General features: G+C 35.8%; 1 protein-coding gene across 2 annotated transcripts in view; it reads right to left on the minus strand.

The window, feature by feature from the left end:
- The window catches only part of cpne7 (copine VII), a 59,241-nt gene that overhangs the window by 37,074 nt on the left and 4,496 nt on the right, over positions 1-17,671 (minus strand). For both annotated transcript variants that reach the window (XM_038298721.1, XM_038298720.1), the window contains exons 3-5: positions 13,859-14,041; positions 13,535-13,609; positions 4,449-4,523 (exon numbers count right to left, since the gene is read on the minus strand). In XM_038298721.1, coding sequence (XP_038154649.1) covers positions 4,449-4,523; positions 13,535-13,609; positions 13,859-14,041 — 333 coding nt within the window. The remainder of the gene's footprint in view (positions 1-4,448; positions 4,524-13,534; positions 13,610-13,858; positions 14,042-17,671) is intronic.

Genomic DNA, 17,671 nt, shown 5'->3' on the forward strand with positions numbered 1-17,671 from the left:
AAGTAAAAAAATAAAAAAGCTGAGCTGTAATGTTATTGCTTTGTTGCCATAGCAACCAGTAGCCATTGGGCCTCTGCTCCACGGGCCGATGTGAAGTGCATGTCATTTAATCTCTGGTTAACATGACATTAATGCTAATCATTAGAAGTTACCATAATCTATCATTAAACTCCCGGTTCTCCAGCACATATTAAATGCATCATTTTTTTTACAGGATGAAGTAACATATCTGAGGAAAGAGGGAAAGATTAAGTGTCTGGTGATTAATAGCCCTTTTAGAGAAATGTCTACTGCGTTACCATTAATGAGTATGTCAGAATGGATATGGTGCACAAAATAATTGACAAACCAAACAGGTTTGAGCCCAAGTTCAATGTTTACCTTCATTCTTCAGACAGGATTACCAGTGTGACCCGATTAAAAAAAGGACTCTCTAGGTAAGGGACAACAATCACTCAGTGGCTGCCTTTTCTTTCTTTCTAACCCAACAGAGTGGGATCAGCTGCAGAACAGATGTGTCTCTAGAACCTCATCTTCAAGGTTCACATACTCTCCCTTTAAAACTTCACACTTTTATGAAGCTATTGGATCATTTACAGCATTAGAACAGATATTTACTGTAAATTTAAGATTTGAGTTTAAATAATGTAATGGTTTTTCAGTAGAAGTGCCTTTTAAACAGATTTTTTTTTTTGCATATCTGTCTGTTTCTTAATTTCACAGAAAAAATGCCTCACTTTCACAGAGTTAAAAGTATTTTCTTTAAAACTAGCTGTTTTCCCTTAACTTTGAGAAGAAAGAATGATATTCTGAGTCATTTCTTTCTGTTTCCAGAGAGGAACCAAATGTTATCAAAGCAAAGTTCATCATTTCTTCAGTTTCAGTTAATTTTACTGAAAAAAAACTTCCTGTGTTGAAATCAAGATTTGTACACATTATGTATCTAGACGTTTGCAAGTAGTTTATGTCAGACCTATATTCTTTCAAGTACTATTTATCAACTAGCTGCCTATTATATATTTACTATTGATGAAGCAATGCAATGCACAGGCTTTGTGGTTTATTTCTGTACCAGAATCAAACTGCATTTTTGAGAAAAATGCAGATATTCAAGTTAATCCAGCCGATACAGGTAATCATCACATATTTTTGCATCAGATTCAAATAGTCTGTTTTTCAGAAATGATCAAACTGAGAAAAAAAAATCTACAAAGAGAGCTTTACCAGGCATTGATCTGACAAAAAAAAAATTTATCTAATCCCTTACAACATCAGTTTTTTATTAACCACTGGATGTGAAAAACTCTTGAACTGTTTTTTTGTCATGATGCAGCAAAGCAACTTTATTTGTTTAGGCAATTAATTTGATTAGAAAAACTGTTGGTAAGAAAAACTGGTAAAATATCACCAACACTTAATGGGCTGAGAAGATCACGTCTTTCTTTTCTGACATTCCTGTCTTCTCTTTTTAAAGCCAGGACTATTATAAAGGTCGACTTCTTTTAGGTTTTAGTATTAAAACACCAGATAATCTGAGACCAAACAGCTCTGAGCCATTAAACAAACAAAAGCATTTTGCTTTGGCGACAATTTACAGAAATGTGGAGACATATGCAGGAATCTTCTCTAAAATGAATATTTAAACAGTGGTTTAAATTTGTGCAAACTGCATTAGGGCAGAGGTTTGCTCAGTATAACTTTTTAGGAACAGAACATGTTTTATGAACAGATGATAATTAAGAAAGACTCACAACCTCTGGTTTGCACATATTCAGTTTACACTATTGGGTTTTTGAATTTGCCCCTGAACATTTTTGTATCATGCAGATCTCACCCCTCATGTCTCCTATCATTGAAATAAATTGTTTCTTTTTTTTAATTGAAATTCATGCCATCTATATTTCCTATAACACTGCCCAGCTGTGGGTCAGGGAAAACAAATCCTTTACCATTTGTCCTTAAATCCAGCTTAACACATGAGTGTTTGCCAATTTTATTTTGTATACTTTATTTTCTAAAATCTTTGTGATCATAGTGATTATGTATATGATTAAGCTGCAGCTAACATTATCAGAGTTTTCAAAACCATTAAAATTCAAGAAATCTCAAAGCATTACCGCATAATAAATTAACCATTTAATTCCAAAATATGTGCAGCAGCAACCTGAGCGAGCTGACATACTGGCCACCTGGCATTCCTGGTTATTTAAGACAGTTATGTTAAGTCTCTAATCTTTAGCTCAGAAGTTTCAATTGAGTCTTTAATTGAGCAAGTTAAATGCAAATCAAGTCTGAGTGTGAAACTCAATTCACCATCTCCAGTAGCGAGAAAAATAACATCAGGAACAAAGAGTATTTTATATGAAATCAATGAAAAACTTTTTGTGCCATATTTGTTTAGAAATATTAACTTTTCTGATATAAACCATTTTTTAGACAAAGTAAGCCAAACATGATTAATGTTTATTCATGAAGTGAAGCAGTGGTGCTTTAAACACAATATAAATTTGAACAGCCGAGTAACACAAATAATTACTATTTGGGGGGCCAATGAATTATTTGGAGTAGCTTCCATGCACCATCTTGAAGGGTCGTAGCCTTATGTGCCACTGCAGTTCTACATGTTGTTTGCGGATGCACTCCTAATCAAAAGCGAGTGGATTATAGAACCGCTGCTTGTTTTCTTTCTTCTTTTTTTTTTACCTCAGAAACAATCATGCATAATGTGAACTCATTGCTCAGCTTGTTCAGTTTCATCTTTAGAATTTGCATTTAATAACAAAGTGGAAATGACTTGGTTTTTAACTTCTTGGTATCCAAGTGCTGTAGCATTTCTCTCACCATCTGACTCTTCAGCAAGCACAGCTTGTGCTCATCCTTGTCTTTAGGAGCAAGTAGCTCAAGCAGTTGTTTTTGTTATTGGCAGTAGACTATATAACTGTTCAGCTAACCATTAATAATAGATATATAAAATGATCTCATGGGTCAGATGCAATCGTATCACGGGTCGGATGTGGCCCATGGCCTTGGCTGACCTGGAGGAATAAAGTGGAGAATAGAGTTTCTATGCAACAGGTTATTTTTTAAATGGCTACCAAGAGAAATAATGTCCTCAAATAGCTGTATTATACATATTTTACTCTTAAAACCTGTAAAAGTAAAACACATTTACCATAGAAAAAAGTGTTTCTAAGTGGTCGTTGAACTTTAGATGTCACATGTTTTACCTGTTTTTACATTACATTTGGCTGACTGTCCTTTCCTTCTTGTTTCAGCATTGCTGTTTGGTCTGATCCCCTCCCCTTTAACTTACTGTTTACACCATCACACTATGCTACTGCTGTGAAACTGGAGGACAAAGTGATAGTGACAAGCATGTACTTGTTCACAATTGAGCTGTAACATTATTTAAAAATGACAAGGTCATTTTTTCAGTAGATAAAACAGCCTTAAAAGAGCATAAATAAAAGAGTTTGTTAGTCACAATCTGACATTTTCTTCTCTCCTTCCTTGTTCTCTAACCTAATATGCTATTATCTAACAAATTGCACAGATTTCTTAAAAATCACACTTTGCAGCAGAACAAGCTCAAAAAGCGTTGAATCTGTCCTTCCTGAAATCAACACTCCCTACTGGCATTTAGTTTTTTTGATGACTAGTCTGCACAGATACATAAATTATGTGTAGTAGATCTGGTCTTTAATTTAAATGAACACATAGTATGGCATGTGTGTTAACCAGAAAGAAACTGCATGAGCCTAATGAGCCAAAACCTAATGAGTTGGACCCATGTTTTAGGGGTATATTTGACACAACAGGAGAAGCAGAATTCTCAAAGCATCTCACAGCATCTTTCCTTAAAGGAAATGTTGGACTATCAGGAAGGCTTGAATAATAATTGCTCAGTTCAGAGTTCAAGTCGATTTAGCTGTCAGAGCGGTGGCAAATTTCTTGCTGCACTTTCAAAGCTAAATGCACCTGCTGTCTTGCTGTCTGTGCCATGACGAATCAAGGTCACCCCATGCAACCGCTCTCCCAAGGCCTTCTCCAGAGAACACAATGTGAGTGGAGATAATCAGAATTGTAAGTATATGTAAGGTCCCTGCTGTCTTTTTGATTGAAATGTGCCTTGGGCAGATAGTTTGAACATATGTGGACCAGAGCAGCTGGGGTCAATAACATCCTGCTTTAAGATGACAGAAGAAAAACACATTTCCTTTTTGACATCATGCGATGGGTTGTAATTTCATTTGTATGTTAGATTGTTGTGTTGACATTCATACTGTCATAATCCTGTTATTTTCAATCCATTCTGACTGTTATCTGTTGACGGAAAAGTGGTCAATATCACAAGACAGCAAGACATTAAGAGTGCAATTTTATCTGAGCTCTTATGATCCAAAGGGCTTTCCATCTATATTTAGTAACACAAGTGTGGTTCTTCTCACCTTATCATCCAGCTTCTTAGCACAGAAGGAGAGCTCCACATACCCATTGTTTCCAGAAATTTCCTCGGCATGAACCTGCATGGAAAATTATTAAGTGATTGATACTTTTTGTGATTGTCTTCAGTTGTGGGTTCAAAATTTATCCATAGATACATCAAATATTGTGTTGATTATTATTTATTTATTTATTTTTTTCAAATAAAACTTGGATAACTTATTATAGCAGAGGGGAATGAAAGTTAACCTGTGATAACTATGCTTTCAAATCACAATAGTATAAAATAAAATAAAGGAAATTATAGATATGATGGAAAATGTTGCTTGAATAACATTTAATAAATAAAATAGCATCCGCTGATCAAATACAGCTAAATGGTAATCATCAAGGGCTGCTCAGTGGCGCGGTGGGTAGCACTGCTGTAAGAAGGAACTGGGTTCGATTTCCAGCCCAGGGTCTTTCTGCATGGAGTTTGCATGCTCTCCCTGAGCATGCGTGGGTTCTCTGTTAGTAACTGTTAGGTTATTTGGCTTCTCTAAATTGTCCTTAGGTGTGAGTGTGTGTGTGAATGGTTGTTTGTCCTGTGTTGCCCTGCGATTGGACTGGCAACCTGTCCAGGGTGTATCCTGCCTCTTGCCCATAGACTGCTGGAGATAGGCACCAGCACCGCTCGCGACCCCAATTGGGACAAGCGTATATATATATATATATATGAAACATTTTCCACATGACTAGAAATCACTTATTGTTATTCAGTAACATTTAGGGCTGGATCTATCAAAGGTTTGCGTGTATAAAAACGTAAGCTATTTCACTGCGCACGCTAAAAAATGTACAAACTTATCTATCAACAGCATGCTAAAAGGATTTGGTCTTTAAAATGTGCTAAATAGCGCCTCTTATCCATTTAGTACTTTTTCTGCAATGAATATGCAATATGGGGCGTTTACACGCAAAAGTGCGTCTTGTGGGAGGAGAACATGTAAATATATTAATTTAGCACTCGCAAAGTGATTTATGAAAACTGAAAGCAATTTTGCTAACGGTATCTGACTCTATATTTAACACGTTTCAAAAGAAGGTGCAAATGGTCTGTATGCGTAATTGCACACACATGGCAGCGGTTATTGTCGCAAGAAGGAGACATAGAAATGAAGCAAGGAGACGCAGAGAACGCATTTTTTCACTCCGTGTGAATATTTTTGGAATGAACAAGGAAACGATCATCAAAACATATCGTTTTTCCAGCATTGCCATTTTGAAGCTGTTGGGGGAACTCTGAATGGATTTGGAGCCAGCCACAAGGAGGACCCACGCAATACCCCGGATATCACAAAAGTCCTTGCAACATTGCACTTTTTTGCATCTGGGTCATTCCAGCGTACGGATGCAGCGAGAAGTGCTGTCCGACGTTCTGAATGCCATGTCCCCCTGACGCCCTACCGGAGAACCCCGACCTCCCCCCTGCGCCTGTGGAGCAACATGCCAATGCTGCGGGGATGCGTACGCGCAGTAATCTCATCCACAGTCACTTCTTGTGAGCCATTTGGTATGTGTGCAGTTTTCTACAGGCCAATACAAAACACCAGTTTTTTTTTTTTACTGCAGTGAAGTAGAAAATCAGCCACATACCACCTTAGGGAATAAAGGTTGCCAAAGTTATAAATATATATATATATATATATATATATATATATATATATATATATATATATATATATATATATATATATATATATATATATATATATATATGTATATATATATATATTTTTTTTTTTTTTTATTATTATTTTTATTTTTTATTTTTTATATGAGGGGGTGGGGGTCTCACTGTAAGATTAAACTTTCTTAATGCACTAGTTTCTACAAACTACTTTGCCGCAAACCACAAAACGCGCAAAACCATCATTTAAATAGGGCGTCTCCAACAGTTTTGCACCTGCCACCAGTTACGCAATCGCTCTTGTTAAATCACCCGCAAACCATGGTTCGGCCCCTCGCGCAAAATTCCAGTTTGCGAGCGCAAATTACTGCACGCAAAATTGGATCTTGATAAATCCTGCCCTTACTGCGCTATAAAAATTCCACATTTTGCCACTTTGATTCTATTAAATCCTCTGAAAACCTACAACCTATAGCTGCAGCTATCCTCAGAGCCTTTGAATCGAACCATGAAAAATGTTGCCTGTCCAAATTCTTATTACATCTCACTCCAAGGTTTGTTGACAAGTTGCCCGCCCTGCATTTACAATAAGAGGAAAACATCTTAGCTTCTCCAGCAATGGAGGTCCCAGCAAATCCAGTTTCAATTTATGTAAAACACTTAAAATATTGAAGAGGAAATAACTCAAGCAAACCAACAGCTAAATCACACTGGAGGGGTCTCAGTCAGCTTGTCAACTCTCCTATGAACTCATACAGGTGCTGGTCATAAAATTAGAATATCATGAAAAAGTAGATTGATTTCAGTAATTCCATTTAAAAAGTGAAACTTGTATATTATATTCATACATTACATACAAACTCATATATTTCAGATGTTTATTTTGTTTAATTTTGATGATTACAAATGACAACAAATGAAAATCTCAAATTCATCATATCAGAAAATTAGAATATTACTGAAGACCAATAAAAACAAAGGATTTATAGAAATGTTGGCCAACTGAAAAGTATGAACATGAAAAGTATGAGCATGTACAGCACTCAGTATTTAGTTGGGCCTCCTTTGGCCTGTATTACTGCAGCAATGCGGCGTGGCATGGAGTCGATCAGTCTGTGGCACTGCTCAGGTGTTATGATAGCCCAGGTTGCTCTAATAGTGGCTTTTAGCTCTTCTGAATTGTTGGGTCTGGTGTATTGCATCTTCTTCTTCACAATACCCCATAGATTTTCTATGGGGTTAAGGTCAGGAGAGTTTGCTGGCCAATTAAGAACAGGGATACCATGGTCCTTCAACCAGGTACTGGTAGCTTTGGCACTGTGTGCAGGTGCCAAGTCCTGTTGGAAAATGAAATCTGCATCTCCAAAAAGTTGGTCAGCTGCAGGAAGCATGAAGTGCTCTAAAACTTCCTGGTATGTGGCTGCGTTGACCCTGGACCTCAGAAAACACAATGGACCAACACCAGCAGATGACATGGCACCCCAAACCATCACTGACTGTGGAAACTTTACACTGGACTTCAAGCAACGTGGATGAAGTGCCTCTCTTCTTTTCCTCCAGACTCTGGGACCTTGATTTCCAAAGGAAATGCAAAATTTACTTTCATCAGAGAACATGACTTTGGACCACTCACCAGCAGTCCAGTCCTGTTTCTCTTTAGCCCAGGCAAGACGCTTCTGACGCTGTCTGTGGTTCAAGAGTGGCTTGACACAAGGAATGCGACAGCAGAAACCCATGTCTTTCATACGTCTGTGTGTGGTGGTTCTTGAAGCACTCACTCCAGCTGCAGTCCACTCTTTGTGAATCTCCCCCACATTTTTGAATGGGTTTTGTTTCACAATCCTCTCCAGGGTGCGGTTATCTCTCTTGCTTGTACACTTTTTTCGACCACATCTTTTCCTTCCCTTCGCCTCTCTATTAATGTGCTTGGACACTGAGCTCTGTGAACAGCCAGCCTCTTTAGCGATGACCTTTTGTGTCTTGCCCTCCTTGTGCAAGGTGTCGATGGTCGTCTTTTGGACAACTGTCAAGTCAGCAGTCTTCCCCATGATTGTGTAGCCTATAGAACTAGACTGAAAGACCATTTAAAGGCTTTTGCAGGTGGTTTGAGTTAATTAGCTGATTAGAGTGTGGCACCAGGGGCCATCAATTTTGAACCTTTTCACAATATTCTAATTTTCTGATATGATGAATTTGAGATTTTCATTTGTTGTCATTTGTAATCATCAAAATTAAACAAAATAAACATCTGAAATATATGAGTTTGTATGTAATGTATGAATATAATATACAAGTTTCACTTTTTAAATGGAATTACTGAAATCAATCTACTTTTTCATGATATTCTAATTTTATGACCAGCACCTGTATTTAATAAAGAACAAAAATGACTTGCTCAGAAAGGTTAACAGGAGACTATTCTCTATGCAATAATATAGCCGAATGAATACAATTTAAATCTAAATAAACATCAGGACTTTTGAAATGATCCCCTGTGGACAGCTGAGTTGTAAAAACTTCTAATGTCAATAGAAATTTTTAAGATATGTGTTTAAGTTTGGGCTTATTTTAACAGCCACACAACCAAACACCTTCAGGATGACCAGAATCCTTCTGTTCACTAATGTATCAAAGTACAATATATAATTGGGAGGTTCACACTTTCACAATAGCTGAATTCACTGCCAATGTTAGTTTTATTTTACCTTCACAGAAAATTGCCAGATAAAATGATAAAAAAATAATAATAATAATTAGAGTACTCTCAGTGTTCTTAAAAAAACAGATAAAAAAAAAAGACTTTACACTTTTGAGCAAGTAAAATTAAAGCATTTTTTTCATTGCAGAATGCACACTTGTTTTTTCTGGTTGCATTTTTTTAAATGACTTTTTATTTCAGAAAGTAACTACACTTTGGATCACAGTGACAGCTTAATTCAGGTTAAAGTATGAAGTGGCTTTTCGCTTTGCTTAATGAGTGCATGTCAAGCCAAAATGTGGAGAGAGCCATTAGCTGCAAAATGTGAGGCTCCAATCTGACAGGTAATGGTTTCAAACCACAGCTTTAACTCTCAAAAAATCCCAACAAAAAATCTGGTGCAATAGTTAAGCTGTTCTGAAAGCTTCCTGTTTCTTTCTTTCTTTCTTTTTTTTTTTTTTTTTTTACTTTTCAGTTCAAAAGAAAAAGTTTGGGCTGCTGGGTTTTTAGAATCAATGAGCATCCTCTGCTGCTTTTCTCCCACACTCAGGACTTTAGTTTGTTTGGCTGTTGGGAACTGACAGAAACCTGACATCAAGCTTCAGAAAGTGGAGCTGTGCAGCCAGCATGACTGAGGTCAGGCAAAACCTGACAGTAATGGCTTACAAATTAAAAAACTTGTTTTATCAGAAAGCATAACAAGGCATCTGCAACAAGGAACAATGAAAGCTGAACAGTTTGTAAAACATGAAGGTAGAGTTTACATATGCGTATTCTCAGATTTCCATCTTTGTAGGGACTGAGACCTGGATTCAGTATAAGTATAAGATTTTACTTGTTCATGATGAAGGTTCGGACTGTGCATGTTTGTGGGTTTCAGTTCGAGGGAGCGATACAGAGATGGTTAAAGAGAAACAGGCAGGTTTAAGAAACAGCAGACATACCGTAATATGTGGCCCATGTGTTTTTTGTCAAGCTTTGTTTTAAACATTGAGTTTTGTATTTCCAACATGACTTGGCCACAAAAGAGGCTTAAATCAGAGACACCTGGACTTTCACTTCCTTGTCTCCAATTTAAACATGTTTTGTGGTTGCCATTACCAATAGGAATTTGGTCAGATTTAGCCCAGACTGGATTCCAGAGATCGGAGACATATTTTTTTCTCGTTTCCTATGTGTTGTAAGTTTCTTTCTAATGGTAAGTTTAAATTACTATTTTCCTGAGTTTACCAACAGTAATTATGATTCTTAGTCTTTGGAACTGGGGAAAAATAACCAAAGTTCACAATAACATTCCTCTAAAGAAAACAATGAGATAATTGTAAACATAGTTTGAGAAATTCTAGTTTTGTAAGCCTGTGCATTCTCAGTCATCCGGTTTCATCATAGTAACTAAAAAATCAGGCTTAAATCTGAGTCAACCAGATTTTCGGTCAGTTTTTCTGAAAGCATTTTGAATCTTATCCAGGGGTCATTGTCAGTACTGTGCTCTAGTTTGAGCCAAGCTGCTAAAGCTGTGCCTTTAACACACAGAGCTGACAAAGATTGCTGGATAGGTGTTGAAACGTATTTAGTAAAACTTTGCGCAAGTCTGGTCATCTCCGACTTAAGGCTGCTTTGAGCTCCTTGTCTTATCCATTTATGTTTGCTCCCTGCTAGAATTTTGCATTTATATTCCGTTTCTACAGCTGTTGAAAGCCCACTCTATGTGAGCGAATCTAATTTAACTTTACTAGTGATCATGAAAGCCATTAAAAGGAAATGCTCAACACCAAATTACTTGTTCATGTGGCACAAAAGCCAATATCTTAAAAAACATATATATATACATATACATATACATATACATATATATATATACATATACATATACATATACATATACATATACATATACATATATATATATATATATACATATACATATACATATATATATATATATATATATATATATATATATATATATATATATGTATATGTATATATATATATATATATATATATATATATATATATATATATATATATATATATATATACCATATATAAGTACATTTCCAACACTCCATAAAGAACACATTTCATATGATAGCAGTGTTGTTACCAAAATCACTTTAAGATAAAATGGTTTAAATGAAACCTTAAACTTAAAAAAAACAAAGCTAACTCAACAGATTACACAGATAATACTATATATATATAGTATATATATAGTACTATATATATATACTATATATATATTTTTTTTTTGGGAGGGGGTGTCACTGCAAGATTTAAATTTCGTAATGCACTAGTTTGTACAAACTACTTTGCCGCAAACCACAAAATGCGCAAAACCATCATTTAAATAGGGTGTCTCCAACAGTTTTGCACCTGCCACAAGATCCAATTTTGATAAATCCGGCCCTGTGAGTATACAAAATGAAAAAAAAACTAAATGACAATAAAAGTTGTCTAAGTCATAGTGGAAAAAATGCAAATCTTTTGGAAAGTAAGCTTGTATGAACGATGCAAACAACAACTTTTATATATATATTAACAATATGAGGCGGTTCAAGGCTCTGAGGGGCAAAGCAAAAATCCAGTTCATAACCAATTACAACTTCACCACTTCTGCTGTGATCATATAAATTTACCAATAATATCCAGCCCTTGGTGTTGGTATCTGAGCGGTTGTTGTTCCATCTTTATTAACCCATTAAAAGATATTTGTTCACCTTTTGCTTAAAAATATTCCCATTATTCTTCACAGAGGTTCATTAACTCCTCACTTCTCTCGTGTTCCTCTGAGTTGTTATAATTACTTTATCGGACGTTTTTGAATTGGGGGGCCGGCTATCTTAGTTTTCATTTAACGAGCTTAAATTGTATCTCACAGCACAACTAATGATCTACAAAAATATCCTTCCTGTTTATATCCTCTAAATTGCCTCTGTTGCATCTAAGGAGACATCCATTTGGTAAGATATACTGGATTATTATCCAAGGACTACCTAGTGGTGCGTTCTGTAATAAATGTCTCATGTTATCTGGGGGATGAAAGAATCAACATTATGAACTTGCTTTTGTTATTCTTCTATTCCCCAAAAGGATGCAAAAACTCCCTCGTTTAACATTCCTGTGCTAATGTTAACAACTTCAAGAGGGGAAATAAAATCTTGCTCTGGTATTAAATCATTTAATTAGGAATTTATTTTTTTTTCTCCTTTCCACCTTACCTCACTAAGTATTTATATCCCTATTATTTATGTTTTTTTAATAATTGCTAACTGTTTACAGTTTGATTCCAGCTATAGGGAACTAACACATGAGGCAAAGGAGCTATGGTCAGATGAGACCTGTGCAACATTACATGTAAAGTGTTATGTGCTGCATTGCACTGTTTTATCCATAAGTGACAGTAGGTCTTGGGAGCAGATAGACCTAAATAGAAATTAATCCTGGAGGAAAAGCTTGTAATAATAATAATAATTGAATTTTACTGATCTGACATTGGAGAAATTTACCTTTGCATTTAACCCATCCTTTGGGGAGCAGTGTGCTGCCATCATCGGGAAGCATTGTGGGGTTAAGGATCTTGCTCAGAGACCAGGAGTGGCAGTCAGAACCTCAGGATTTCAGGCTCTATGCCCTAACCCAGTGGTCTCCAACCCTGGTCCTCAAGATCTACTGTCCTACAGATTTTAGATGCATCCCTGCTTCAACACAGCTGAATCAAATGAATGGCTTGAAAAGGTAATCAATCATTTGATTCAGCTGTGTTGAAGCAGGGATGCATCTAAAATCTGTAGGACAGTAGATCTTGAGGACCAGGGTTGGAGACCACTGCCCTAACCACTAGGCCGCAACTCCCCAAAATTTGTTGTCTTTATAAATTACATTTAGCATCTTATGTGAGGGTGTTTGTGTGATTTTGAAAGGAAAAATTAATTTAAAAAATCAGTCTTTACATAGACTACATAGACAGACTTTATTGTTGTTTTGTATACACAGAGTGTACACAAAACGAAAAGCATACAGCTTTTCAACAGTGAAAGAGCAACTTAGCAGTTGAAATGGACATCTCCATTAATAAAGTGCAGCAGTGATCAGAATGTAAACAGCGTAGGAGAGCAGTGCAAAAATAGATAAATATAAATGGTGCAAAATGCAGTATAACACTGAGTCTCATTCTATTTAAAGAGATTTGAAAATTTGCTGTGTAGTGCAAATATGATGATCGATGCATAGTTTGAAGCCTACTAGGTGGCATATTTTGTGGAATTGTCGAGAGTTGTAGCAAGCCGCTGACTGTAGGCTCAAAAAATGCAGAACATACTTTTAAACTTTATATTGATAAAAAGTTTGAAAATATTTTTTTCTTTTACTTCTAATCAAAAGTTGCTTACGGCTTTGTGTTGATTCATCATTTGTTGTTGTAACTTGACTAAACTTGCCACAGTTCCAGAGTTATGAATATTTCTTAAAAGCACTATTTGTTCATTATTTCTTCATCTGCTTTTCCTGAACTGTGTGTTACTGTGTTTATTAGGAATGATTCTGCATGGTGCAAAAAAAGGACAGGATTATTAAGAAAGATTATTCTCATGAACAGTTCAGGTAAAAGGAAAAGAAAAAATGGGAAAGATCTATTTAAAGCAGGAAACACAGACTAAGAGCACATAATGTGTGTAAGATGATGACGGTTATTTTCAAATCTAAACACTCGGTAAAAAGCTTACTGTGATTGTGGACTTGCCGGCATATTTCCCGTACTTCAGCAGCAAAGGTTTTATCATCTTCTTCTGGGCCACAATCTGCAACAAAAGACATCAGCAAAGTACCTTTCAGGCCAGTGCAAATAGGAGGATTGCAAAGGGCTCTGCGTCATCAACAGCAGTAGCAATAATCAATCATAAAGCTAGACCTGCTGGCAGCAAAACCCATTATCAGGTAGCTAACATCAGGGATATGAGTCGCTTTGAACTGATTAGGTCATTCTTAGTCATGTTCTTTTTTTAAGAATATCAGCAAACTGAGCTCACAAAATAGTAGAATCTACCTACCTGGCCAAGTGTGCATTCCATGCCTCCCAGAAAGTCATCATCACGGGTCCCTATGCTGTGGGTCCCGTGGATGTCATAAACTTCAAATCGCAGCTTCTGCACCTCCTCAAAGTAGTAATCCAGACCGAAAACCTTCCCGAAGATCGGGTGTAAGTTGCTCTTTATCACTTCTGTCCTATCCAACTGAGAGGGAAATCAAATCAGGCTCCCAAAAAATATACTTAAGCATTCAAATATGTACTGTCACCATCACTGTATAACCATCAAAGCAATAGTTCACTGTGAGAAAATGAAACCAATTTAAAAACAATTTCACAGACTGTTGGTGACATTAGCCTTTAATGTAAAGCTTAAAATATAACTTGCAATATGTTTATCTTTCTATTTGTTTTTAAGGACTAGAGCTTATATGAATGTTTTTAGATTTCCATCCAGAAAATGACAGCAGATACAACTGACAGCTCTGGCATTCAATCTCAGCTTAAAAAATAACAACAGAAAACATCTTTTTTCTTTGACTGACAGACAATAAGAAACTGAGCTGTAACACTGATACCTGAACATTTTTATGCTGCGCAAGTTGTAATACAGAAAAAAATTATCTGAGATATTCGATCTGGATGAATTTAAAATCAATAAATAACAAACAAGAATTATTTTTTTACATTTTTTCTGAACATTCTAGCAATTTTTGAGGAAGACAATGAACAAGAAAACAAATCTTCCAAGATAAGGGAAAAAGCGGGTCTATTATGAGGCTAAGAACAGCTCAGCTGCTGGTAAATTAAAGGCAGCGAGGGTTTAAGGGGGTCATCTAAAATGTCACCTCAATATCTGTCAATGTTTTCTGAGTATTTTTTTCAGTATCAGTGAAGCAGGTCCAGACTTTGTGGTATGATGACTTTAGAATGGGGTGACAGAACTCTCTTGTTTCTCATTTCTCGCTCTGGTAGAGATCAGATAAGAAAGAAATACAGATTTTTGGTTTGCCAGGATCCCAGCAGCAGTCAAGCATTCCTTGTAAGACTTTTATACTCTGTTAGGGGGATGATGATCTGTCTTCTAAAATTGCCAAGCTCTATTAAAATGGAGGGGGGAAGCACTGTCTAACATGTCACTTCTAAATCCCTAGACAGCCCTGGAGGTACAAAAATATTTATGGGGGGGGGGGGAAAACAAGATTTCAATTTAGTAAATAATTTCTCATTTTAAAAATATTTTGTCTTTTTTAAAACATGTTATGGTCACTTGCTCTATTTTATGTGCTATTTTGCCTGCTATATATATTTTTTAGTTTTCATGGCACTAGTGGCTCATTTTTGGCTTTTTTTTTTCTTTTGACAGTAGGCTGACAGGAAAGGGGGTATGAGAGAGGGGGAGAGACGTGCGAGAAAGGACCACAGGCCAGAGTCGAACCTGGGTCGTCCACGGCAAGGACTAAGCCCTCCATACATTGGTCATGCACGCTAACCACTGTTCCACCTGCACGCCCATTTTTCCTACAGTGTTACTGAGTCAAGTTAAAGTCAGCCCCTATAAAACCTGCTTTAACGTGCACATTAAACTGAGCAACGCATCAGTTATTTTGATTATTTTTAGCATTCTTTATAGATTTAGATTTTACGTCCCTCTTTATTCACAATTATCTCCTTTAAATTTGTTAACTTCTAATATATAAAGCTGTAGTGCAGTTTGACTCACATCAGGGAAAATTTCATGGATTTCAGGGAGGATTTATTTCAATAAAACACATAAAAGAAATTCAGACAGGGGAAATTAGTGACTGGACAGATAACATCACTGAACATCTTTGTAGCCATCAGTTTGAGTCATTTTCTAATAGGAAGTACTTATCAACTGGTGCATCCTACACAATGAGATTTTCCTGTAGAATTGCATGTGTCTATATTTAAATTAACAGTTGGGCGGACCGACTCACTGTGAGGCCAGTTCAGCAAGTATATGTCTGCAATGTAGTGCATACCTCAGTCATCCTTGGAATTAAGACCAGGGGGAAGTATGTGGGAAAACTTTTATCACTCGTTTAGTTCAGTTTAAGCAGCATGAGTTCAGACGATATGTAAATAATGGAAAATCATGTAATCAATAGGAGTACTCATCATGGTTTGGTGGTCATCTGATTTAGAATCATCCTCAAACACCTAAGATACAATTTAATTGCCTTAGAATCAATGTTGAAATCAGTAAAATATTACATTTCTGCCATAAATCTAATAATAACAGCTTATCTTCTCAATTCCTTTGGGATAATAAACTAGTGTCAATCCAAATGCATACAAAGGGGAATTAGATTTTAATTATTCATTTATTTACTTGTTTCATTTTGGTTTTTTTCCAGCTGTACATGTAATATCAGTATGCCTAAAACAGATATTGAAAGTATGTTGCAGGGTAAGATTTAAAGCCTGTATCATGAAATATGCAATTGCAACAAATAAAGGTCCAAACACGGCTTTCAAACTGGTACATTTTCTGTAAATTCATTAAATTAATGAACAAACCATAAATAATATATTAGATTACATTTTTATTTTCCCTGGAAGGATTTTGATCAGAGCCTCTCTCTCTCTCTCTTTTTTTAATGCCTTGCAAGTTAAGTAGCCTATGAAAACAACAAGAAAAATGTTTCTTTTATTGGGAATTAAAAAAAAAAAAAAGAGGAAAAATCCAAAGTTGAGTTGCTCAAAATTTTTATCAACGCAAAATGTAAAAAAAAAAAAAAAAAAAAAAACACTCCTAGTTGATTTATAAATGTTTAGACAATGAAAACGAGGTGGGGGTGTGGGGGAATCATCAGGCAGTATTAAATAAAAATAAAAAAATATGAAGGATTTACCAATTTTTTTTAAGAGTCAATTTAAAAAGAACAATTAATGATAAATAAATTAATAGGAGGTATTCCAAAAAGAGACTAACTCACTGATATATTGATAGATTATTTTAAATGAACACATTTAAGCTGAAAGGACAGGACTTAAAGATTTTATGTTAACATTTCTTATATCTTATATCCTAATGATTGAATAAATGGTTTTATGCTTGTACTGATCCACATCTCTAGGATCACAACAACAAAAAGCCCCTTAATTGCATAAATACATCCATACATCTTCTCCTTCTAAAACTACACTAAGGCATCTACAAATATATTACACCACTGCCTCTGCTTTAGTAAGATACATTATTAGAAAGGCTTCTGATTCTGATTCAAATTTCTTCCACCTGATTGAAAATTTGCACCATGCTGAGAATGGGCATTTGCTCAAAACACTTTAGCAGGAAGTGATTTGATTAAAGGTCAAACCTTTTTTTGTTAGTAATTCTAAATGTGATTATTTGTCTTTTGCCTGCATTCCTCTTTTTACATACAAGTGTTAACAATCATAGTGTGAACTAAACCCATAAACTTTTCTATATCTTGTTACTATTCAGATTGTGTTAATTTAAAATGTGCGCATTATGTTAATTAAACTTGCAATAAAAATGAAAGGTGTGTGAGCAAATTCTGCTTGGAGACAAATTTACGTTCAGCTTAATTTGCCCCTTCAGCAGCTAATAGTTTTTTTCAGCAATCTCTCTCAAAGCACCATCTGCAAACACAGATTTGGAGTGAGTCTGTTTGCTAATGAAGGATAATCAGAATCATATAAGATGATGGGTTATGATGAAGCCTGTGTTGCCTGCTTGCTGCTGTTGTGAGGCCGGAGTCAATCTATAAAGAGACAACCCTGACAGGAGAAATGTGTCTCTATAATGAGCTCCAGAAGAGGGTCCAACATTATGAGACATCAA

Source organism: Cyprinodon tularosa, unplaced genomic scaffold, assembly GCF_016077235.1.
Source record: "Cyprinodon tularosa strain WSP-4 unplaced genomic scaffold, ASM1607723v1 ctg412, whole genome shotgun sequence".
In the NCBI taxonomy this organism is placed as follows: Eukaryota; Metazoa; Chordata; class Actinopteri; order Cyprinodontiformes; family Cyprinodontidae; genus Cyprinodon; species Cyprinodon tularosa.